The sequence below is a fragment of the Gossypium raimondii genome, chromosome 5, assembly GCF_025698545.1.
Source record: "Gossypium raimondii isolate GPD5lz chromosome 5, ASM2569854v1, whole genome shotgun sequence".
In the NCBI taxonomy this organism is placed as follows: domain Eukaryota; kingdom Viridiplantae; phylum Streptophyta; class Magnoliopsida; order Malvales; family Malvaceae; genus Gossypium; species Gossypium raimondii.
In genome coordinates, this window is record NC_068569.1 from 32,464,943 (window position 1) to 32,490,884 (window position 25,942).

General features: G+C 35.2%; 2 protein-coding genes, 1 long non-coding RNA gene and 1 pseudogene across 6 annotated transcripts; 1 reads left to right on the top strand and 3 right to left on the bottom strand.

Moving 5' to 3' along the window:
* Positions 1–10,529: 10,529 nt before the first annotated feature.
* Positions 10,530–24,273, top strand: LOC105771328 (TATA box-binding protein-associated factor RNA polymerase I subunit B). Of its 3 annotated transcripts, XM_012592759.2 has the most exons (6): positions 10,530–10,698; positions 11,395–12,069; positions 12,762–12,821; positions 12,903–13,750; positions 14,082–14,683; positions 24,136–24,273. In XM_012592759.2, exons 2-6 carry the CDS (start codon positions 11,475–11,477, stop codon positions 24,161–24,163), a joined length of 2,133 nt encoding a protein of 710 aa, XP_012448213.2. In that variant the 5' UTR covers positions 10,530–10,698; positions 11,395–11,474; the 3' UTR covers positions 24,164–24,273. The 3 variants fall into 3 exon arrangements, with proteins under 3 accessions (XP_012448213.2, XP_052487510.1, XP_012448211.1); XM_052631550.1 differs by having other exon boundaries at positions 12,762–13,750; positions 24,136–24,272; XM_012592757.2 differs by lacking the exon at positions 24,136–24,273 and having other exon boundaries at positions 12,762–13,750; positions 14,082–14,833.
* On the bottom strand, positions 15,190–16,640 carry LOC128041343 (uncharacterized). The gene is made up of 2 exons (XR_008196223.1): positions 16,227–16,640; positions 15,190–15,812 (listed from the first exon to the last, which is right to left on the bottom strand). It is a non-coding gene; the product is annotated as an uncharacterized LOC128041343 (long non-coding RNA).
* LOC105771329 (pentatricopeptide repeat-containing protein At4g21190-like) lies at positions 19,765–22,540 on the bottom strand (annotated as a pseudogene).
* Positions 24,274–24,472: 199 nt separating the features above from the next.
* Positions 24,473–25,710, bottom strand: LOC105771332 (expansin-A15). 2 transcript variants are annotated; one of them, XM_012592761.2, is made up of 3 exons: positions 25,610–25,710; positions 25,348–25,478; positions 24,473–25,280 (listed from the first exon to the last, which is right to left on the bottom strand). In XM_012592761.2, coding segments are annotated over exons 1-3 (741 nt in total). In that variant the 5' UTR covers positions 25,612–25,710; the 3' UTR covers positions 24,473–24,672. The 2 variants fall into 2 exon arrangements, with proteins under 2 accessions (XP_012448215.1, XP_012448214.1); XM_012592760.2 differs by lacking the exon at positions 25,610–25,710 and having other exon boundaries at positions 25,348–25,501.
* Between the last annotated feature and the right edge of the window lie 232 nt (positions 25,711–25,942).

Genomic DNA, 25,942 nt, shown 5'->3' on the forward strand with positions numbered 1-25,942 from the left:
TATATATGCATTTTATAAATATTTTTACTATTCTGTTCCATTTTTTTATGTACATATCATACAAATATATAAGTATTTTAATTTACATATACATATTTTCATGATTTACCAATACATACACTTATACATTTTTTTATTTTGTAAATATATACACATATTTCATTTTTTTCTCTTTTTATATGTATACTTATATATGTGTTTTATATATGCATTAACATTTTATCATGTTTTTTTATATATTTTGATTTTATCGAGCGTTAAAATCATCATATTTTTACAAATTTCCAAATTCATGATTCTCGGAAAGATTGTGTCCTAACTTCTTTGGATTGTGATTATTTTTCGATGAATTTAGAAAGCCAAGTATTTATTTTGCAATAAATTCGCAAACTTTAAATAAAAGCTTATTCTCGAATTCAAAATGTTGGGTCCTAACTTATCGGTCATGACATTTTCTTCTCGAAATAAGAATTTTCAAAAGCAAAAGGCAATATTCGGTATTTTGAAGATTTAAAAACATTGTGCCCTAACTCACTGGGTGTGGTGTTTTATTTCTTTGAAATAAGAATGTCTTATTATTTTAATTCGTTCATGAAATAAAAAAGTTTCCTTTTAAAATCTTTTCAAATTTTCGACACCAATGCATTAAAAAAATCAATTTGGTACCAATTTTGGGCGTTACGAGGGTGCTAATCTTTCCTCGTGCGTAACTGACTCCCGAACCTGTTTTCTCAAATTTCGCAGACCAAAATTATTTTTTTAAGGTGGGCCGATAACACCTTAATAAAAGAATCGGTGGCGACTCCAGTTTTGTTTTTTAAAGTCGATAACTAAATTTTTGGTTTCAAAAAAGGTGGGCCGATAACACCTTAATAAAGGATCGGTGGCGACTCCAGTTTTGTTTTTTAAAGTTGACAACTAAATTTTTGGTTTCAAAAAAACGGTTCCGACAGGTTGGCGACTCCGCTGGGGACTTTTAGTGAGTCGAGCCATGACTTGGTTATATTTTGTCTTTGTGTCGAAAATTAAAAGTTTTTTAAATCATGATTTCGTTTCTCATTTGTTGGTTTTCATCGTGGTTCATTTCCATGGTTGAACCAAGTCGGCTGATCTATATTTGCATTTTGCATTACATGGTCCGTTTTACCCCTTTAAGTGGGAGCGAGAAGCTAGTCCTTCGTGAGGTTTTCACCTCACTGCAGGGTAGTGGACCGCTTCCAGGATACATCCGTACCTATGTCTTCGTGAGATTTTCATCTCCGTGCAGCCATAGGGAAATGTATCCCCCTGAACTGAACTCGATCCATATGAGTCTATAATGGGTGAGGATTAAGGAATCTGCTGGTTCGGGTACCCTTACCCTAGAAACTAAACCTCATATAGTGAGCTTTAGGAACTTGCCCTAGGTAGAGCTATACCAAACCCTAGTAGATTCCTGAATAAGTGGTCTTGCTATTTCATGTTTGTATTGGATTATATCTTTTCGGTGTGATACTGACTTGGGTTTATTTTGTTTTGATTGCATGACATCATGATTGCATTAAATTTGCATCCTAGAAAAGAGATGTTGATTTGAGTTCGATTACTAGATTAGAAAGCTTGTTATGGAATACGGGTTTCTTGATAAGGTGGAAGATAATACGGTGGTCCGAAAAAACATGGCACGAAAAGCCTAACAAGAGGAGTATACGACTTTGCTGCATGACCTGGGGATCCACATTGTCAAAGTTTATTCAAAAGTCATCAAAGGTCCCAATCTCATAAAGAAGCTAATGAACGTGAATGAGCAAGGATTTACGACCTAGATCAAACAAAACGGAGATCAAATTCATGAGATGTATCTTAATATCTGAAGGGCCGATGTCTTCACTTGGAGTATGAGGGTAAAGCCGTATATATATGTCCGCTTTATGTAAAGAGATTTGTTTTCTAGTAAAGTTTTCTAGTAAAAAAATTGAACATAAATCAACGTCTCTTTTCGCATTCATTTCATGCATTTGCATTACATTACATCATATGCATCAAAGATTATTAGAAGATCCTAATTAACTAAAATCATTGCTCAGTTAACCTGGAAACCAACTAACCAACCAAACACCGTTACGGTACTCGAGCAAAGATTAAGGACATGGATCAGAGATTGGAAAAACTCGAACAGTGTCAGAAGGAGATGCAAGACCGACTTCATCTACAGGTGCAGGAGCGGTTAGGCAAAATGAAACAAGAGATGTCTGAGCAGATGCGAGAATCCCAAGAAGATATAGTGGCAAAGTTAACCCAACTGATAACTAAGGGAAGTGATAAAGGAAAGGGCCTCATGGCAAATGTCGATGAGGGAAATGGTGATGAATCTCTCTATCCTCCAGGTTTCACCCCTCCACATATGCGAACTCAAGCTGAATACCCGTGTAAATCTACTGTCACTATCATGCCGCAACAATTTCGAGCTTCCAAGTTGGACCGGGATTTAATCCCAAAAATAATCCTATTAACTCTGTCATTCCTGACTTTGATGAAGTGGTTGAGAAGGAAAGAATGAAGGAGGAGTTACCGAAACAGTTAGACGAAAGGTGTAGGTGGCTCGAGGAGAAGTTCAAGGCGATGGAGGTCACCGAGAGTTATCGAGGCATGGACGCTAAAGAGCTGAGTTTAGTTCCGGATTTAGTACTCCCTCATAAGTTTAAGATGCCTGAGTTCGAAAAGTACAATGGGACAAGTTGCCCAGAGGCTCATATCACCATGTTCTGCAGGCGAATGGCGGGATATGTTAACAATGACCAGCTCTTGATACATTGTTTCCAGGATAGCCTTGCAGGGGCAGCATCTAAGTGGTACAATCAACTGAGTCGCACCACGATTGGTTCATGGAGGGATTTAGCCCAAGCATTCATGAAACAGTATAGTCATGTGACGGACATGGCTCCTGATAGAATCACCCTTCAAAACATGGAGAAGAAGCCGAGCGAAAGCTTTAGGCAGTACGCACAGAGATGGAGGGAAGTCGTAGTCCAAGTTCAGCCACCGCTCTTAGAAAAAGAAACGACCATACTGTTCATTAACACATTGAAAGCCCCATTCATTACGCATATGTTAGGAAATGCTACAAAAAGCTTTTATGACATAATTATGAATGGTGAAATGATTGAAAATGCTATAGGAAGCGGGAAAATTGAGGTGGAAGAGAGTAACAAGCGGTCAGCCTCAAGGAGAAGAGAAAATGAGGTGAACAACACAGGTTATTCTAAATCAGTTGCTGTAAGTCATCCAGGAAAGGGGGTTACTAGTCAACAAAGTTCAATGAGACAGAATGCAGGTGAAACCAGTAATCGAGAAGCTCCAGTTCACGCCAATTCCGATGTCGTATAAGGAGCTGTACCAAAGCTTATTCGATGCACACGTTGTTTCCCCTTCCTACTTAAAACCCCCACAACCTCCGTATCCCAAGTGGTATGATGCGAACGCACAATGTGACTACCATGCAGGAATTACGGGGCACTCAATCGAGAATTGCATTACCTTCAAAAAGCTAGTTGAAAAACTCATCAACATGGGTGTTGTTAAGCTTGATGACTCATTTAGTGTAAAAAAATCCGTTTCCCAATCATGATTGACAATAGGGTGGACGCAGTATATGAAGAGGTGTTGGGAGAAACAACTGAAGAAGGGACCTTGTTAGATATTCGCCCTTGTAAACTTGGGAGTGTTCTAAATAATTGGACTGTAGAAGAAACCCTGTAGTATTTAGAGTTTGTTAGAGTAATGTTCAGAACACACTTGTTGCTTTTAGCCTAGAAGCAATAGGAACTTCTTTGTGAAATAGGCTCATGTTGGAACATTATTTTAATAAAATGCATCATTGCAATCATCTTTGAGCAAATATTCTTTCATTCTTTTTCTTTCATTCTTTTGGATTTTTTTCTGCCAAACCATTCATTCATTCATTTATATTATTCTTTGCATATTCTTTGACACCTACAATAGGTCCCTGGATATCAATGACATGATTTGCACTGTTACAGACTTTGAATCTTCTTTTAAGCGAGACATGTGTTAGAGAGATTTCACGACTTTGAAGATGACATGGATTGTAGTCTATTTCTGGACTTATTAAGGATGGTAGAGCAGGAGGAAAATTTTACCTCATGGAGAGACAATAGAGACTGTGACCTTGAGGGAACATGCATGACCGGAAAAAACAAAGCAAGAAGCTGTTGAGTTACTTCAAGTATTCAAAGATGTCTTCGTATGATCATACCAGGATGTGCCCGGTTTAAGTACGTCATTGCAATCGAACAACAAAGACGATATTAGAAATTTGCAGTATGTTCAAGGTGAATATCATGAATGGTGCAATGAAAACTCTACCGGGGCAATGCCACTCTTTTCAGTTTATCACGATTTTTTTCATTAAAGTTGAAATTCTTTCTCTTCGGATTCTGGCTGAGCTGAAGTAGGATGAAGATCCAATCCCGATACGATTAGTTGAACCTAATTGAAGAAAAAGGCTAGAAACTATTCATCATGGTCGGATGTACCAAGAAATGAATGATGCAAGCCTATGACAAAAGGTTTGTCCTAGAGAATTCTACGATGGTGACTTAATGCTGAAGAAGATCCTCACTCTACAAGAAATATAACGGATGCCAAATTGGGAAGAACTTTATGTTACAGAGAAGGTCTTTTCCAAAGGAGCTTTGATTTTGAGCGAGATGGATGATAAACCTGCAAAGTCCTGTAAACTCAGATTCAGCCAGGAAATACTCAGCTTAAAGAAGGAGAGGACCAAGGTAAAAACCCGCAAAGGGAAGTTTGAGTCCAAAAAAAAAATGATGTGAAAAAATGAAAAGATGAGAATGAAAAATGAAAAGTAAAAATGGAGAGGCTAAGGCGAAAACCCGCAAAGGGCGCTTTAGACCAAAGGGGATTTAAGTTAAAAACCCGAAAAGGGCGGCTTAAATATTGATCAGAATGAGGCATGAGGAAATCAGAACAGCTCAAATACTGATCAGCATGGGGCATGCAGTGGTCTTGCGATACCTGAATTAATAGGAAAAATTGTACACGGCATCTTGGGGCATCAACAAAGTATGTAGATCTCCTAAACACATGTTAAACTCAGAATGGTCTTCAGAAAGTTTGTACAGGGAAGTTCAAGCTGCGATATCTGGGGCACCTAATCCTTATACTATTTTTGTTATTCTTGGAACACTTCATTCATTTCCAAGACACGCATTCCTAAATCAATTTCTTTGTTATCCATGTTTGTTATCCTCGACAATTTATTCATCTCGAGCTATGCTCAGAACCAACTCTATTCTTATCTATGATTCTTTTTGCAAGCATGTTGCATCAAAATAATGATTAATGGACTAATAAAGCTTTCACAAGGGAAGTTTTGCATATTACTCTAGAAGTTTCTAAATAATATAGGAACCTCAAACAGGACTATTTTTTAGAACGCACCAGGTTGGAAACCTGATAAAGAAGAGTCTAAATTAAGACTATCCCTTTGAATTTTCTTGTCTAAAGTATTAATTGAACAAAATGGCAAGATGTCGTGTTGGTGTCAAAGCTTCAATGAACAAGCAGGCAATGATTACCGAGTAATAAGAAGAAGTTGTTCTTGGAGAAGATTTCTTCATTTGTGCATGAGCATTTGGTACAACACCCTGGGAATGGTGTAAGAGACCAAAAAGTTTCACATCCTGTATCCTTGAATTGTGATAGCAGAGGATTGAGAAAAGGCCAAATCTTTTTACTCTTGGGTTACAACAGGAGAAAGATGGTACATATTTTGCATCCCAGTGGATCAAACTTGGAGGTTTACAGTGGGGGCAATCAGGACAAGTGTTTCTTTGGAGACGCCAGCTGAGCAAAAAAGCGCTATAGCACATTAGCGATAAAACTTTAAATAAACTTTGAGTAATGATAACCTAAGTAATAAGGAGGGATCATTCTCGAAAAATGACATTCTGCATTCATTCAAATGTCATTCATACATGTCTAGTTAGGAGCATTCGTTTCATTTGATAATGACATCCTATTCATTAGGAATAATTAGGTTCATAAAATGAATCATACAGGTCATGTTCTCCAGAGAATAGATCAGTGGAAATAGCAGATCTTGCCTTCCTACATCGACAGCGAAGCAGATCGAGAATAAAGCCTTGCCTCCCTCAGTTGCAGTGAAGCAAGTTAAAGATAGCAGATCTTGCCTTCCTGCATAGACAGCGAAGCTGATCAAAGATGGCAGATTTTACCTCCTTGTGGTTACAGTGGAGTACATTGAAGCTAGTAATTCTACTTCCCTGGGCAGCAGTGGAATAGATTGAAGATTTCAGATCTTATCTCCCTAAGCAGTAGTGGAGCAGATCAAAGATGGCAGATTTTACCTCTCTGAGGTTACAGTGGAGTATATTGAAGCCAGTAATTCTACTTTCCTGGGCAGCAGTTGAATAGATTGAAGATTTCAGATCTTATCTCCCTAAGCAGTAGTGGGGCAGATCAAATATGGTGAATTTTACCTCCCTGTGGTTATAGTGGAGTACATTGAAGCCAGTAATTCTACTTCCCTGGACAGCAGTGGAATAGATTAAAGATTTCAGATCCTATCTCCCTAAGCAGTAGTGGAGCGGATCAAAGATGACAGATTTTACCTCCCTGTGGTTACAGTGGAGTACATTGAAGCCAGTAATTCTACTTCCTCAGGCAAGCAGTGAAATAGATTGAAGATTTGAGATCTTATCTCCCTAGCGATGTGGAGCGAGATCAAAGATAGCGATTTTACCTCCCTAAGGTTCCAGAGAGTATATTGAAGCCGATAATTCTACTTCCTCAGGCAAAGCGATGGAATAGATTGAAGATTTCAGATCTTGTTTCCCTAGCGAGAGTGGGGCGATCAAAGATGGTGAATTTTACCTCCCGTGGTTATAGTGGAGTACATTGAATCCAGTAATTCTACTTCCTTGGCAAAGATGGAATAGATTAAAGATTTCAGATCTTATCTCCTTAGCGATGAGTGGAGCGGATCAAAGATGGCAGATTTTACCTCCCTGTGGTTACAGTGGAGTACATTGAAGCCAGTAATTCTACCTCCCTGGGCAGCAGTGGAATAGATTGAAGATTTCAGATCTTATCTCCTAGCGAGAGTGGAGCAGATCAAAGATGATGATTTTACCTCCCTGAGGTTGCAGTAGAGTATATTGAAGCCAGTAATTCTACTTCCCTGGGCAGCAGTGGAATAGATTGAAGATTTCAGATCTTGTCTCCCTAAGCAGTAGTGGTGAATTTTACCTCCCTGTGGTTATAGTGGAGTACATTGAAGCCAATAATTCTACTTCCCTGGGCAGCAGTGAAATAAATTAAAGATTTCAGATCTTGTCTCCCTAAGCAGTAGTGGGGCAGATCAAAGATGGTGAATTTTACCTCCCTGTGGTTACAGTGGAGTACATTAAAGCCAGTAATTCTACTTCCCTGGGCAGCAGTGGAATAGATTAAAGATTACAGATCTTATCTCCCTAAGCAGTAGTGGAGCAGATCAAAGATGGTGGATTTTACCTCCATGAGGTTACAGTGGAGTACATTGAAGCCAGTATTCCTATCTCTTTGAAGTTGCAATGGAGTGGATTAAAACCGCAAATCTTATCTCTCTGAAGTTGCAGTAGAGCAGATCACATCTGATTTATTTTTTAAGTTGTAGCAGAACAAATCGAAGCTATAAGTCTTATCTCCCTGAAGTTGCAGTGGAGCAGATTAAAGATAGCAAATTTTGTTCTTTTGAAAAGTTACAACGTACGAATCCTATCTCCCTGATGTTGCGGTGGAGTGGATCGAAGCACAGGTTTCTATACCTCTGAAGATGCAGTAGGAAGGAATGATGCTACCTGAAGAAATGAAGCATTGAAGAAGTTGAAGCTTAGTAAGACCGGGCACAATTGGGCTTTTCAGTCTTTGCTCTGTTCCCGTTACACGACAACAAGCAAAGAGGGGCAGCTGTAATAAGTCCAATCTACCCGGGCCCGCATGCAAAAAAATAAAGGCCCAATTTTTTTACAAACCCATTACCCAAACAGCCCAATAGACCCAACAAACTAAACCTAGCCCACAAAAAAATATAGCAGAAACCCTAAGAGCCTCACTGCCGTCGCCGCAAGCCGCAACTACCCCCTACGTGCGCACCGCTCCCACACCCAGCAGTCCCCCTTGCACTTCGCAGATCGCGCCGCCCACCGCGAATCTCGCACACGCCTCCAAGCACGCACCTGCAAACAACCCAAAAAAGCAACAAACAAGAACAAATAGCAACGAAAAAGAAGGAAAATAACAGATTTTGAATAGAGAATAGTTTTTTTCTTCTTCTTTCTATTATTTTTAGGCTATAAAAGCCCTATTCCATGTACTCAAGAGGGGGGATTGAAAATCAATAGAAAAGCAGAGTAAATATCAGTTTTTTAAGGTGAATCGTTTTTTATATATTCTATTTTTTATTTTGTTCTTTAAATAAATAATACAAAAGGAAAGGGGATCTTACCTCTTTCGTCGAGGACGCCGGATTGTGGCCATCTCCGTCATGATCGGAGCGTTAGCCTGAGCGAATGGCGGCAAGAAGAGGGTTAAGAAGAAACCCAAGCAGAGCTTTTGCTCTCTTTTTGTTTTTTCTTCTTTTCTTTATGCTGCAAATGAAACTTTTTTTAAAAAGAAACTGTTTTAAATTGTATTAGTGAAACGGCGCCGTTTAGGTATTGGGGAAGGGGGTCCGCGCATATCAACCTTAAATGGGAGATTTGAGCTATTAGTCCCCCTTTTTTGTGACGCACTTCAATTAAACTCATTTTGTTGTTTTTTAAAATTAGCCGCATATTTCATTTCCGTTCCAATTTGGCCCCTCGCTGCGCAGTGTTTTGGAGGGTGGGATTAATTTCCCTTTTAGTCCCCCATAGTTATTCGCGTGTTCAAGTTTGTCTTTTTTTTTTATTTTCAAATTTACCCATTTTTTTCCTTTTTAAGTTCAATTTTTTATTATAAATATGTTTTATTATTATTATTATTATTATTTATTCATACATGCGACGTTCTTTTATTTAATACATATATATATGCATGTTTTTTTTATCTAGTATACTTGCATGTTTTTTATAATATATATATATGCATTTTTATAAATATTTTTTACTATTCTGTTCCATTTTTTATTTACATATCATACAAATATATTTTCATATACATATTTTCATGATTTACCAATACATACACTTATACATTTTTTATTTTGTAAATATATACACATATTTCATTTTTTTCTCTTTTTATATGTATACTTATTATATATGTGTTTTATATATGCATTAACATTTTATCATGTTTTTTTATATATTTTGATTTTATCGAAGCGTTAAAATCATCATATTTTTACAAATTTCCAAAATATTTGGCATTCATGATTCTCGGGAAAGATTGTGTCCTAACTTACTGGATTGCGATTATTTTTCGATGAATTTAGAAAGCCAAGTATTTGTTTTGCAATAAATTCGCAAATTTTAAATAAAAGCTTATTCTCGGGAATTCAAAATGTTGGATCCTAACTTACTGGTCATGACATTTTCTTCTCGAAATAAGAATTTTCAAAAGCGAAAGGCAATATTCGGGTATTTTGAAGATTTAAAAACATTGTGCCCTAACTCACTGGGTGTGGTGTTTTATTTCTTTGAAATAAGAATGTCTTATTATTTTAATTCGTTCATAAAATAAAAAGTTTCCTTTTAAAATATTTTTAAATTTTCGACACCAATGCATTAAAAAAATCAATTTGGTACCAATTTTGGGCGTTACGAGGGTGCTAATCTTTCCTCGTGCGTAACTGACTCCCGAACTTGTTTTCTTAAATTTCGCAGACCAAAATTATTTTTTAAGGTGGGCCGATAACACCTTAATAAAAGAATCGGTGGCGACTCTAGTTTTGTTTTTTAAAGTCGACAACTAAATTTTTGGTTTCAAAAAAGGTGGGCCGATAACACCTTAATAAAGGATCGGTGGCGACTCCAGTTTTGTTTTTTAAAGTCGACAACTAAATTTTTGATTTCAAAAAAACGGTTCTGACATATACATGCAGCAAATTTCATGTTGGGTATGCACGAAATATAGTTTTTTCTTTCTTGGGGGATGACACATACATGCTCCTTGAATCCTATATTGTGAGTTTTGAGGTTAAATGGGTTTTCTAACTTTAGTTATTCATAGGGTTCTCATGGTTTTGAAACATGCAAATTTCTTTACATATCCAATTCTAATTTTCTTTTACAGCTGGTAAGGGTTAGACATTTTTAATATTTTATGCATGTTCAGAACTTCTTTGCGTGAGGATGGTATGATAGGTAAATGTGTAAGCTTTCACCACAATTAGACTGAAAACTGGCCGGCACATTAACATAGTTGGACCCGGCAACAGAATGAAACAATTTATTTATGTTTGGACCAAATTATCCTACTCCAAACTCAAAAACCTCTTCTTTTCGGCCCAATTCCTTTTTAAAACCTCCCAAACCCCTTTTTCCCAGAATAAAGAAATTGGCTTTGCCCGAGTCTCTTTCTGACTCACCCAAAGCCTCGCCCTCTTCTCTTCGCTCTTGCTCTGCTTTGCGCCGTCTCATAAGTGCCTCCGGCCACCGTCTGAAGCTGCCGTCGTGGTGATATCTGGCAAGGGTGAGAATATTTTTATTTATTTTAAATAATTATAACTTTTTTTGCTAGTGTTTTAAATTTTTTTACTTTGGATTTTGGATAATGTAGTTAACTGTTTTCATGTTTAAAAATTTTGATTAATTCGATTTTGTAATGTATAATTCATGCCTATTACATTATTGATATTTAAATGTATTTAGGAAATTTCAAAATTTTTTTTCTGATTTTTTTTTCGAAATTTTCCTGCATTCTCCCTTTTTTTTTCAGAAGTTTTCTTTTATTATTATTATTATTATTATTATTATTATTATTATTATTATTATTATTATTATATTATCTGTGAACTGGTGATCTGACCAGTTTGACTGCCGGTCCAGTTCCAAAAACCATCACTTCGTCTAATAGATGAATAATCCGATTGAATTCATCGATGTGGAAGCATTACATAAACTTCCAATACGAGCACCTGCTGGGGAAATAACCCGATGTGGAATAACTAGGCTCTTACAATTCCTCACTACGTGATATTTTATATACCCGCTAAACAAAAATATTTGTGGAATAACCTGAATGTTATATTTTCAATGTTTTAAATGGGTTTTATCTATTTCAGAATGTTATACATTAACTTAAATTACAGTGCACGTTAACTTGTATATAGAAATTTTGATTATCTTAACACTAACATATTTCCACTATATTTTGTCTACTATTCAGAGGTAAATTTGTGAACAAAGATAAGCTTGCGGTAATACTTGCTGCAAGTTGTTGAAAGTTTACTGTCAGCCATTCAACAGATGGAGCAGGATTGCACCCAATGGACTTGCAACTTGTGTGGGAATGTGGGAATGGCTGATGGATCAGATGGCTACTTCTACTGCTTGAGATGTGGGTCTCAGGCTGATGACATCATTGATACGGGTGTTGCTGATGAGGATTTTATTGAAAAGGGTTCTCAGGGTGGTGGTGCCCTTTACTTGGCCAGCCATACTCGCCATGCTCGCCAACCCATCCCAGTCCAACCACTCTCACAAGTTGACCCCAAATCTCTAGAATTTTGGTCCCGTCTCACCGAAGAGCCTGGAGGCCATAATGTTAATCAAGATGGAACAGGAGATGGTGTGGGGCCCACCGGCACAAGTGATTTTGGCTCTTACCCTGCGTGTGCATATAGTTATGAAGGTTATTACCAGGAGGTTAGGAACAGATATGTGATGGGGATGCAGATGATGATAGAAGCTCAATGTGAGGCTTTAGTGGAGAAGTTTAATATGAAACCTTTGATTTGTGGGATAGTTGGACCTATTTGGTTGAGGTTTTTGGCCAGCACTAAGGTTTTTGATGATGGTTGGGCCGATGAGGCTATTCATCAATCTGAGATAAAAAAATCAGGTATTGGCTGTTGCCTGTATCAGTTTTAAAAAATTTCATTTATTTACCTTCTTGTTGTAGAACTATGAGTAGATGAAGGTTGATTATGGTGCTTGTTAGTGTCAGTAAGTACTGTGGGTTTGGTGATATTAATGCTTTAGTTATTCATATGATTCTGCCATAGAAAAATGGATTTTGGTGGTTTGTATGTTAATTTTTATAGCTATTTTTTTGCTCATAACAGATCAGTGTTTCTGGGCTTTGATAATAGTTAAGGATGTTTGGTGATACTCTCCTTCCCATCTTAAAATTGATATCAATTTTTTCCCTAACTGGGACAAAAGGTGTGAAAGAATACTTTCTGTTGAATATCAGCTCTGGCCAAAAATATAAATATATAATAAATATATCTCTGTGCTGGTAAAACCATCTTCCAAATTTTGTTGTGCTATAATTTCATGACAATTTGAACTTTATCTTACCATTAAATTTTTGGTGGTGCTAAAGAAAATTATTTATATCAAAGGTGGTTTAATTACATAGCTGGACTGGAAAAATTGAAAATGTCGGATTCCCTGCAATTTACATGCAAGTTATAGTGTTTTTTATGTTGTTTTGTTTTCTCTCTTCCCCCTCCCATTTATGTTCTTACATATCAATAATCATCGTGTTATTTTGTTGATCACTATTTTCATTTTTCCCTTTGCAATTAGGAGAATCTGAAGATTTTAAACCGCTTTCTCGTCACAAAGCAGAACCTCACAACATACATGGTCAGAGAGCATTAATTATATGGCATAAATATTTAAGAAAAAAAATTCCGTTATCTTGTTCTCTAGCTATTTCTTTTCTAGGATGCCATGTTTCAAGAGAAGCAGTTTTGCCATCAGACGTAATCAAGTGGGCAGTTGAAGGGAAGCTTACCTATTTTGATGCTTTTGTTGAAATTGAGAAACGCATTGGACAGTCGTTGCCTCCCTTTCCTTTAAGTCTTAAAAGTATGTTTAGGCCCAGACATGCTTGTTCTGCTCAACAGTTGGAATCACTGGCTGCTACAATTGCTCAGTGCATAGGCTTGAATTTACCCCCAGTGAATTTCTATGGAATTGCTTCCAGATATCTAACGGAGTTGTCTCTTCCAGTGGAGAAAATTCTGCCGCATGCATGCCGCATACATGAGTGGGCGATGCCTCCTGAATTACGGTTGTCAACAAACAATTTTGGACTTCCTACTTGTGTCCATGCGATGGCTATACTGGTTATAGCAATACGGATTCTATATAACATAAATGGACTTGGGGTGTGGGAAAAAAGTTTGTCTAGTCATATGCTTCCTAGTAGATCTACTGAAGCCACAAGTAAGGACCCTGCTAGTAGTCCCAAAGTGAGTGACACTGCTGAAAATGGTTTCGGTTCTCATAGTGTGGATTGTATGGATACTAGTTCTAGTAGAAACCTATTATCTGATAATGAATCCAAGTTTGATGCTGCTGAGCTTTTGTGCAACCTTGAAGCAAGATACAATGAGATTAACAATGCATGTGGCGGTGTTAAATGTTTGAGAGATCTTTCTAAAAGCATGCCGTTGTATCTACAATTCTGTCAGGATGTGGTATTTGCTGGATCAGAGCCGGCTGTGGACTTTTATCATGAAGAGAAAACTTTAATTGACAAGCTTTGGGATTATTATCAGAAAGAAAAGGTAACTTATAAGCTATGATTATATGTTATGTTGCAAATTGAGAGAAGAAGGCGTAAAAATATTTTTAAATGGGTTTTCTGCACTCTGAAACAAAGGTTGAAGTCTGACTTCTAGTAATTGTGCAATTTTAAAATTAAGTATAAGAAAATATTTTAAAACAGAAAATAGGGATTTGTTTAGCAGCTGGTCAACATGCCTTCAACTCATTGAGATTTTTGAGCTTTTAATGAGAACACATGTTTTGTTTTGGCTGAAAACAATGGATAACCGGATTTTAAGTGAACAACTGATATTTGTGTATTTGAATTATTATTGCCTGTGTTGATTGCAGGGTTCTGAACCAGAAGAAGATTTGGGAAGGCGACATAGCATTGCCAATGGCTGTGTGTATAAAGCGAACAAAATGGCCCGAGATAATGAACATCATTCTAGTCCCTCCCATGAAAGGACTTCTCATGAAGATGTATCGACTCAGAGACACTCAGATTTTGACCATTCATCTATGACTTCAGAGGAACGTGAAAACTCAGAACCCAGTGACAAAGTTTCAGCAGAGACCAACGAACATAGAGCGATTAGACTGATGAAGAAAAACATGGAGGAGAACAGATTCTGTTATATCCCACCAAGGGTTATGCTGAAGAGATTGGATTACCTTCATTATGCAAGGAAGAAAGATGAAGGCACCATTACTTATGTTGCTCATGCTGACTACTACATCCTACTTCGTGCTTGTGCCATAGTTGCTGAGGTCGACATGCGGATTATGCATGTCGGGGTACTGAATATGGAGAGGAGATTAGCTTGGTTGGAAAAAAGAATTGATCACTGCCTACATCTGATTCCTCCTAGTACTACGTGTAAATTTTGTAGTAATGAACCAGAGCAAGCTACAGATGATCATACAATTGGACTTTCAAATCTGAACCTATTGTAAGTTTCCATCCTAGCTTTGTCTCTTATTTCCTTCCACTCATTTCTTCCCTTCTATTATACTTTTTAGGTTGTTAGGTTTTAGTTTTAGTTGAATCAAAACTCATGGTTTGAAATTTGGTTCGAAATCTATCGAATTTTAGTTTTTAAGTTCTCAAGCTTATATCAGATAAATTCAAATTATTTAGTTCTGTTCGAATTAGGCTTTGTTTACTTTATAAAGTATGATCTCCATTCTTATAGTTGCCTTCAAATTTAATTATTTGTGCTTGATTTTGATTTGAGAATCTTTTTCATTAATAAAAATTTGATTAAGTTGATTAGTTGTTTGAGTAGGACGTTAGGATACTCGAATTGAACATATTCAGCCACCAAAATGAATCAAAAACAAATCATAACCATGTCTTAAAACACTCCCTTATGTTATGTAATCATATGCTAAAATAAAGCATTGATCAAATCAATTTTATAATAACATTACAAACATTCTAAAATATCCAAACAAATTACACAACATTATAAACATTGTAAAATTACTTTATCAATTGGATTGAAATATTACCAAAAATCAAATATGTGAAAAAGAGAAAAAAACGGTTTCTAGGAAGGCTTTGAAAGTAAAGAGTTTTGCATGGAAATGTAGTACAATTTAACTGCCTTAAAGAGCACCTTACAATATAGTCTTGAACCAAACATTAGCTAGAGCTGAAAGGATACAAAAGAATTTCACTATAATATTCTCCATCTCCCTGGAACTTAGTACTGATCATGCAAACATAACTAAAGTTCTCTCTATAATTTCACTAAATTGTCTTCCAGAACCAGGCTTCCTCCATAACTTAACTAGCCGAAGTTGTTTCTTTTATTATTGTCAGTGTTAAAACTTACAAGCAAGTATTTAGTGCTCTTCCTTGTTGAAGAAATGAAACCACTTGAACTTTGTCATCAAGACCTGTTGTGGATAGGATCTGGTCCTCTTCGGACTCTTCTTTTACTTGATCGATTTGGATCGAATGTGTTGTTTACTACTTCTGGTAATTTGTTCTCTGTGCTCATTCCCTTCATGTCAGCAGCCTTAAGAATATGTTGATTCGTCCTGATAGCTATTTGATCTTCTCCTTGACCATGCCTGAAGACAAGGTCTATACTTATCAAACCATAAGCTTTATCTGGTGCAACTGCTAATAACCCAAAACAGATTAGAAACATAAGAAATCTCTGAGCACTGGAAATCATTTTCCTTTTTGGCCGTGCACTGAACTGAAACAAACAAGAAAGATTGAGGTTTCTTTGTTTTGTTGACAGTAATACAGAGAGAATAAGCTGGTAATGATGTTCCCCTATAAGCTTTGTTATTTATCTGTTATTGGATTCTGGAAAAGGACTTTAAAGCATTAAAGCTTGGAGGGACCCAACACTAGTAGTAGAGGGAATTTTAGATTCACCCAAATCATAAAAATCTGCAATCTAAGCAAATTAAAGCTGTTACAGGAAGAATCTGACAAAGGATGAATAAAGGGGGTTTAAAACTTGGAAATATTACCCTTGACTTTGAGATTTGAGAAGCCAAGTTTCTTTTTTTCATTTGTTTTTCACCCTTCCATCTCTATCATTTGCACTGCTTTTATCTGCAATAACGAGTCCTATCTGGATCTTCATCACTTGCTTTACAATTCCAAGCTCTTTTTCCTATGCAACCAAAAAATAACAATTACTTGGTTTCTTGTGCTAAATGTGCTTTTTCTTTTTTTTTTCTTTTCCTTTTATTCGGCAGCCAAATTCTCATTCATTATCGACTTAAAAAAAATCAAAGCTTCCTTCTAATCTATTAAAAATTCCTTGTGTATTGATGTAGGGAAGGGAACTGCCCTTTCCTTTATGTCTCTTCCTTTTATTTGGCCATTGTTATTGTGCAAAATATCACATGAAATTCTTAAGCATAAATTCTTGCACTTTATCCTATGTTTGTTTGTTTTTTATGATGGGTTTTGATGATGCTATATGAGATGGATTGTTAATGGTGATTGTTCATAGTTCAATCTATCTATGGCTCGAACTTGTTGTTAATTAAAGTTCTGATTCTCCACTTCCCATCTTCCTCCATTGTTGTGATGAATATTTGACTCCATAATAGCCAAAAAATATCACCTTTAAAACTAAAGGGGCAAAGAGCAAAGGGCCCCATTTGTTTGATCAGCTTCCCCTACCATTGACCGTCTCTCTGCAACCCTACCAAGCCACCATGAAAGAAAAAAATAGGGAAAATTAAGACAAAGCAAGTGACTGAGTTTCCAACTTGATCTTCTTTTTGTCTTTGGAATTGGATACATGTGGTATGCATGCATGCATGCATGTATGAGCAGCTGAAACTGAAGATGGTATTATTAATTCAATTTCATTATCGACATGAATAAGCTGTACTTGGCAAGACACCTATTCAAAAGGGAATGTCACCAAAAACTATAAAAAGGCATCTCAGATGCTTAGCAGCCATTTGCTTTTTAGATCACTCTCATAGATCATAATCTGACCGATTGATCTATTACATGTCAGAATATATGCTAGCTAAAAGAAAAATAGCACTAGAAAGCAGGATTCGCCTTTCACTACTTTGATTTTGTTTCCTGGTAAATGCAAAAATAGGAACCTCATCTTCTATGGTATTGATTTTTAGGATGTGATAATATATTTTAGTCCTTAGGCCTAAAAAAAACCCTTCCATAATAGTGACCTTTTTAAATGAAAAAAATGGATACTTAAGAAACCATGCTGAAGGGTCCAGTTCAGGTAAACAATTACAATTAAAGAGAAAGAGATGAACCATGTTTAGGAGTGTTTGTTGTGGGCTTTTGTTGTTTTGGGGTTTTGGAGAAAGATTGTGATTTGAGATAAAAAGAAAAAAGAAAAGGCACACTACACTATGCAATGGTCCCAATCCCTTGTTTTCCACAACATAAAATGTTTGCAAGCAACAATATTATATAGCAAGTTTGTCTTTCAAGTGAGATATCTATAACATTCATAAAAGGAAGATATACATGTTAAGTACTGTGGAAGTGTTGCAGTTTGAGGCTGACACATAGGGTTCTTTTTTTGTACTTGGCTGGGGGAGAGAAGGGAGAAGGAAGAGAATAATGGCGGGGAAGGAAAGAGAAGGAAGAAAGAAGAAAAAGAAAATAAAAACATTAAATTTCATATAGATTTTAATATGATCATATATTTTGTAGTTTGTTGTTGATTCTGATATAAAAACTATAGTAGTTTTACACTTTTTCATATATTTTTTGTATAATTAATATTTTAATGATTTAATCATTGAATTCTGATATAATTGTACTTATCATGCTTGTAATTTTCGAACCGATCCAATATCTCCATCGATCGATCTATAATAATATATATTAATGTTTATTAAATAGTAAAAGTTTTTTTACATCAAACATTTAATTAGAAATTTTAATTTACATCACATTTAATATACATTATTTATATGAATGAAATATAAAATATGATGGTTAGATTATTAAAATATTAATCGTACAAAGAGATACTAAAGTAACATTAAAACATATGTGTGGGTAGATTCCTTCCCATTTCTTTGTCATATATTACTTATTTTAAAATTTAATTAGTTAAGGAACCAAAATATTAAATAGTTTTAATTTCTTTTAAAATCTAATTTAAAAGAATTTTTTATTTATTAATAGCTGTTTTTTAAATATAATGTATTGAGAATTATTTGACTGAAATATTGGGTCAAATTAAGATTCGTATTTGATTAATTTAGAAAATATTAGAATTATTTTATTTAATATTTAAATAATGGATTTAAAGGGTAAATTTTTTTGTTTTATTTTTAGGTACATTTATTTTTAAGTCTATTTAGTGCTATTGTTAAATGATGTTATTGTTAAATGATGTATCTAAAGAGTAGCTATACACTCGAATAGGGGTGTTTAAATTTCAGTTAAAATCAAATTAACCGACTGAACTGATCTAATTTGGTTAATCCGTTGGTTACCCGATCTAATTCGGTTGGAGATCGGTTAATAATTTTTTGGAAATTTGATTATCGATTAATTTGGTTCGAAATCGGGTAATTAAACGAACTTAATAATTAATAATACAAATTATATGTAGTTTAATTCAGTTAATTCGGTCAAATGAACATTATCAATTTATTTACTTTTGTATGTTTTATACTTGTTTTAAGCAAAAAACAAAAAAACATATAAATTTTGGTTAATTCGGTTAACCGACCGAATTGATCGAAATATTTCGATTCAGTTAATTTTTTTTGAAAAAAATTTGGTTCGGTTAATGGTTAAAAGATTAAAAACTTAGTTAATTTTAGGGTCCGTTTGATTGCCAGTAAAATGTTTTCCGTAAAATGATTTCTGGAAAATGTTTTACTTTTCTGTAAAATGATTTACTGGAAAATATTTTCTGGTGTTTGATTGAATCTGTGTAAAATATTTTCTCATTGTTTGGCGGTGTTTCCGAAAATATTTTCCGAAAAAGTTGTTTTTACATATATTTTAAATTGTTTTTACATATATTGCAATGATTTATTTATAAATAAATAAATAAATCAAATTAAATATATAATAATACTCAATTATTAAAATATAAAAGCATTGCAAACTACTTCCGAAATTTACTAATTAGTAGTGAATCAATTGTAGTAATCTCCTGATGAAATTATGCTCAGCATAAAAGCAATTTTTTTGTTGTCTTACAAACAACACAGATAGCATCATTATCAAATTTTAGCCACTCTCAAGTATAACCAATTCTTTAGCCAACCAATCTACATTATAACACAAAGCTAACTCCTATAAAATTTATCCCAATGCACATATTTACAGACATAAATATGTATATATGTATGCATTCAACAAATACATAACCATATGCATGCAATCAGCTATGTTCTTTGAAAGCTACTACTAGATCAAGCATTGCCCCAATATTATAGGCTGCCATCCAATAGAAAGGAAAAAATACAAGCGAAGAACCCAGCTTTTTACCTAGACATATGGCGAAACGTGCTCACGCAACTGTTAAGAAAAAATCACTCATGGCCCAAAAAAGAATTTCATAGAATTGATAGTAAAATCAAAATGAATGATACATACAATCAAAATTTTCAACTGACACCTATTGATTTAATACAACCAGGTAAAGAGGCAGACAACCATCTGATATCTATGAAGCAAATGAATTAGCAATATGCTAGAAATATCAGCAATTGCAATCAACAAAGGCAATAGGCTCCATTGAAGTCCCCAATTTAAATAGAAAAGAGCAGTATTCCAGAGAGTCTATTATGTTGCCATGATTTCCAATTATAACAGCAGTATTCCAGAGAGTCCCTCCATGATTTATATCCCTCTCAAGAATTGAGCTTATAATGACCATGTTATACTTGAGTGCAAATTCCTGAAGAAATTGTGTAGACTCCCCGTTAACAGGTTCTGCAAATTCACACCACCTCTTTTCTCATGTACAGAAGGCAAATGGCATCATCTATGCTTCCTGAACTTGCATCATAGACTCATTAATTTGCATTTTCAGAATATTATGCATCGATCAATAAAATTGACCATACCTGCAGCATAGTATGTTGACTCCTGAAGCACCAGCAGCATCAATTATTGGTCCTAATTTCAACTGATTATTGTGCATCAATTATCCCGAAAACTGATTATTGTTTTAGGCAGATAGAAAGATTAAAAGCACGAGGAAAAGAAAGACACCGCTATGTACCATATTCACTAACCATCTCAACTGTGCTACACTAATTTTTAAGGGAATATAAAATCAGAGTTGGGAGTAATCAGATGCAGTTTATGGTTAGTCACAGAAATCAAAGAAAGATAGAAGAAATGCTCAACTATCCATTCAAATTATGGTACTGCATAAGAGTCTTGAATAAATGGCAAAAAAAGAAACATAACTCAAACATCTTCTCATGCATGTCCTTGTGGTAATAAATAGAAATCATTTTATCAAAGAAAATACGTGGGGTGCTTTCTAAATTATCAGAAAATAGTTTGACCCACAGCTCTTCAGCCTCTTCAAGTCTCCCATCCTCCGCTAAGGCATTCAATAAGGTGAAATACGTTCCCATTGTTCTTCTTTGACCTTTGCTTAACATCCACTTTATCACCTGCAAACCAAGTGCACTTTCCTAGACTTAACTCTTTTTAGTGTAGAAAGCCAAAAGAAAGGATAAAACTGAAGAGAAATGATTACCTGAATTATTCTCTTCCATTCTTATTCGTTCTGTAGGATCTTCAATGCTTTCTTAACTGTAATTAGAGGGAACTCTAGTTCCCATGTAATAAATGAGTCGAGAGCCCCGTAAACTTCCTCCTTGACATTTGACAGTTGCTTAACCTACATAAGGATGGCCGATAATAGATGACTATTATCCCAAGATTGCTATAAAAAGAATCAAATCCGTGTCTATAATTACTTCGTAACGAGCTCACTCAGCTTAAGTCACTCATTCCAGAATCAGCAACCATTAACGATATTTGTTTTGCTAATATTTAACTTATAAAAGTTAAGATAGTAAAGCAAACAAGAACTTACACAAGTAACAAGCTTTGCTGATTTTGAGACAGTCCCAATTCTATTCCTTGATTTCTATACCGAGGATACCGAGGTCTTGGACCTTTAGCAGCGCATACCTGAAAATCATTTCAGATTTACTAATTCACCAATAACACCATTAAAATTTCAAACTTCATACATCATTCCCTTCTCTCTTTAGCGTTTAGGAGGAGACAATATATCTATACATGCGAAAATTTCAATTGAAAGCCTACCACGGTATTCCTAGGCCTCTGGTTAATTTTAACTGATTCCAATCTTTTAGTAACGAGTGGCAGAGCATATCTACAACAAAGCATCCTGATATAATGCAAAACCAAAAGGAAAAAAAGAAAGAAATTTTGATTAATTGTGGTAGCATTAGTTGCCATCCACTAAACAATTTTATTGCTTCAAGAAAATCTTAAAAGAAAAGGTTAAACTTATATATTCCAGCATTTTCTCAGCAACCAAACGCAATTGCTTAAACGAGACAGAACTGAAAGAGGAATACCGGTTATATCTTGAGGGTTTAAGAACCAGCAAATTTCAAGGTTGAGACTTGAGAGTTTGCTTCAGCGTTGTAGATGGAAGATTTTTTCTTTCCTTTTTTCGATGGTTTGATCAAAAAATGTAAACAATTGGTGGGCTCCGATTGTGCATAATATTAGCATTATGCTACACTTGAAAACATAAATAAAATCTTAATCAACAAAGTGAAGACAGATAAATTACAACCCGGAAAGCGGGAAAAAAGAATAAGAAAAGACCTGGTAGAGTTGAGGCTTGAGATTTGCGCTCAAGAGGTGGTGAAGCGAATTATACCCACAAATTGATCCATCTTTGAAACTTTGCTTTTCTTCTGTGCTTCCATTTTCTTTCCCAATTCCATCAGTTTTCTCCATTTTCTGATTCCCTCAATTATTGCTCCGAAATCAAAACATAGAAAAAAGGTTGATGAACGCCGGTGTCTGGTGTTAAGAATCGGTGTTGGCTGATGGCAAGCAGAAGATCAGGTGTCAAGGGAAGGGGAAGGGGAAGGGGAAGGGAAAGGGAAAGGGAAAGGGAAGATCGGTGTCTAAAATTTTCCTGAAAATGTCTTACTGAATTAGAAACGGTAAGTCATTTTCCAAAATTTAACATTTCTTTTTCCCGTGTTTGTAATTGATTTTACATGGGGAAAATATTTTCAGCCAAACAAACACTGGAAAAGGCTGAAAACCTTTTCCGGAAAATGTTTTACTACAATCAAACACACCCTTAGTTCAGTTAATTGATTGGTTAACCGTTTGAACACCCCTACACTTAGCACTAATTCAAGCACTAATTCAAGATTCTACTATTAAATAATTATCCAAAAATATTTTTTCATTATTAAAAATACATAAAATATTAATATTTTGTCATTTTAAAACTTAAATAAGTAATTATTATTTGACAATATTTAATTTTGTATAATAATTAATTGTAAAAAGTTGTAAACCTCGACGAAGTAGAGGCTAATGCTAGTAGAAATTAATTTTAGAATAAAATGTCTAAATTGTTCACACAAATAGTTAATATTATACACATTTTTTTATTTTAAAGAGATTTATAGATTGGGTATTGGATCGAATTCATGTATGATATCAATATCATACATAATTGCTCAAGTTTGGCCTAATATAAAATATGGATTTAATTTTGTTCAAGTCTATCTATATTTATAAATGACTAATCTAAATTTATTTAGGTATGCCAATAAATTTTTTATTTTTAAAAATATAAATATTTTTATTCAATATTTAGTAAATATATATATTTATTAATTTTTGAATTATTGTATTAAACTTCTAAACATAAACAACTTTACATTTTTTAAAGTAACTTTACAATTTTTTAAAATTTATATTATGGTATAATATATTTAATTTTCATATGACATATATTACATAATATATAAAAAGCAACATATTATAATTTTGAAAATGGGTTAAATCAATCGATTGAGTTTTACCTTAATTGGTATGGATATTGTTGCCAATACAAGAGAATGTGGGTTTGAGTGCGTTGAAGTCCTTGTTTTACTATTTATGGGTTAAAGAGGAGTTGTGAATAATTTTAGGCATTGTATTAAAAAAAACACAAATATAATCCAGACCTATAATGATAAAATTCGCAATTGTTTAATTTTTTTATCCAAACTAACTTTTTAGCTTAATAATTTTATGCAAACATTTTAAAATTCGAGTAAATCTTTTAACATGATCTAAATGTCCAAACATTTTTCTAACCTAAGATTAAAATAATATATTTAGAAATGAAAAAGAAAAGGCAGAGATTTGAAGTGTTAGTATGATGATTTGTTTGATTGTTACAGTTGTAGGAGTCACGTTATTGCTGCAGATACACAGATATGAATATTTGAAGCAAATCTGGTGATAACAGTGATAAGGGACAAAAAGCTTTGCTATGAAACAAACACACACTGATACGAAATGTCACCCATTTTTCTTCACTTTCCATCATACCCCACTCTCAAACAAACTACAATCGACAAACACTCCATTTGTTCCATTATTCGTACAACTTGTTCTTCACACTCTGTTATTTATGTTACACTTTGCACCTTCATACGTAGAATTTTGGAATCAATTTCATTATCTTGGCTTGGCTTTGCCATTTTTGGTTTCTCCTTCACTTTATGTTGACATGGGAGCAAAAGATTGCAACATCGAAATTGCCATGGGAAATTTCAGTTTTTGGTTAAGAATTGAGGGTACAAGCCCTGAACTGAAAGTGGAATGACCTAATTCACATATCCCAGGTTCAGAAATTGGTTCTAATTATGTCATTTTGATTTTTGACTGCAGATTGTTCACTGATTTTGTATTTCTATGATGAGCAATACTGAAGAAAGAAGAGAAATGAGTGAGTTTGGGGCCATCAATTTGAGTTTTAAAGCTTTTGAATCGTTTTAGGTTATGATGATGGGATGAATTTTGAGTTTAAATTGTTCTGATTTGGGTCAAAATTATTTCAAATTACTTGTTCAAATCGATAAGTTATTTTAGAGTAATATTCATGTCATTTTTGAATTTAAATTGATATGCCACCAGCCAACAGCTAATCAAACTAAACTCACAACCCCAAAACATTGCTTCTCTACATCCCAAAGCAGCCCTTGCCCAGGAGAAAGAAAAAAGTAGGGACACCAACCCCATAATTAAACTAAACCCAAAATGATAAAGGGCTATTTAAAATAAACTCTTTTGTTGATTTTTACCCAAGAGGCCCATAATTGGTCCCTATGAACATATACTACTATTTATCTAACTAGCTAGACCTAGTTTATACTATGGCTATATACTTCAACATTTAATTTAACAAAAAAGAGGGTCATTAGGTGGCTACTGAAAGTGGTTGCCAGTGAAGGTCTGCCCGAAGGACCAGTTAGGAGGAGCAACGTTGTAGGATACCACAGTACGTCCGTCGCTTGTTGTGACCTTAAACGAGAGGCTTTGGCCGTCGAGATAGCTGTTGCTTTGCCAGTTCTGGCCCCAGTTCCTAGACATGGTCTGCCAACCAGTCCTGGTTCCCTTTATGGCCACGGCATGAACATCACCGGCACCACCAACGTTGGTGATGAGGACTAGGTTGAAGTAAGAATTGCCATTGATTGTGAATCTGATGCCACCATTTCTCTTGCATGGTACCCTTCTATAAGCAATAGGAACTATCCCAGCTTTGTATCGAGCAATGTGTTGGAAAACGGGCTGAGAAAGGTCGAAATGATGTTGTGGAGGGTTGCACCACCCTCCTGCATCATTTGGAGGGCAGAAATTAGTGGCTGTGACCACAATGGAGCCACGCAAGCACCATTTGCCATCACCATTCATGCACTTAATCTCATAGCAAGACCCACAGTTCAGCCCATCGTTGAACAGAGCCGTGCTCAAAGCTGCAGTATTTGTTCCATAGCCTTGGCTATACAAGTTTCCATAACCACAAGCTCCACCTGAAAAATCAACTCAAGAATTAGTCAAAATATTACAAACAAGGTGTTTTCAATTGGTGCACAATACCCATTGTTCCTGAAGCATCACTTCCACCATAGAAGGTGGCACGAGCATTGATCCAACCACCATCATATCCATGACCAGATGAGACCATTGCTAGAAAACCCAACAACAAAACCCCAGCAAAACCCATTTTCCTGCACACAAGACAAGCAAACATAGCGATTAGACCTTGCTATAAAACATCCTTCTTTGTTATTTGTTGTACTATCTTAAACCATTAGGCTATTAATGTTCAAAAAGGAAATGAGAGGGATAAGAACATTACATGGAGAATAGGAATTGTGGAAATATAAGCTGTACGAAAGATGTGTACTAGTTTACTGAAGAAAATGTGGGCAGGGGTGGGTGATTTATATAAAATTTTTTGGAGAGGCTTTGGACTATTCTTAGGCTACCTTTATGAGTTAAAACTAAACCTAGTTGGGACTAAATAATTTTGGTTTTAAAAAAATTAGGAGTACAAAAGGGTAAGACTATGAAGTAGACCTGTCCATGGGCCGGGCCGGGCGGCCCGCCCGAAATATGGGAGAGTTTGGGTAAAAATATAGGTCCGAAATATGGGCTTGGGCAAAAATTTAGGCCCGTTTAAAAAATAGGC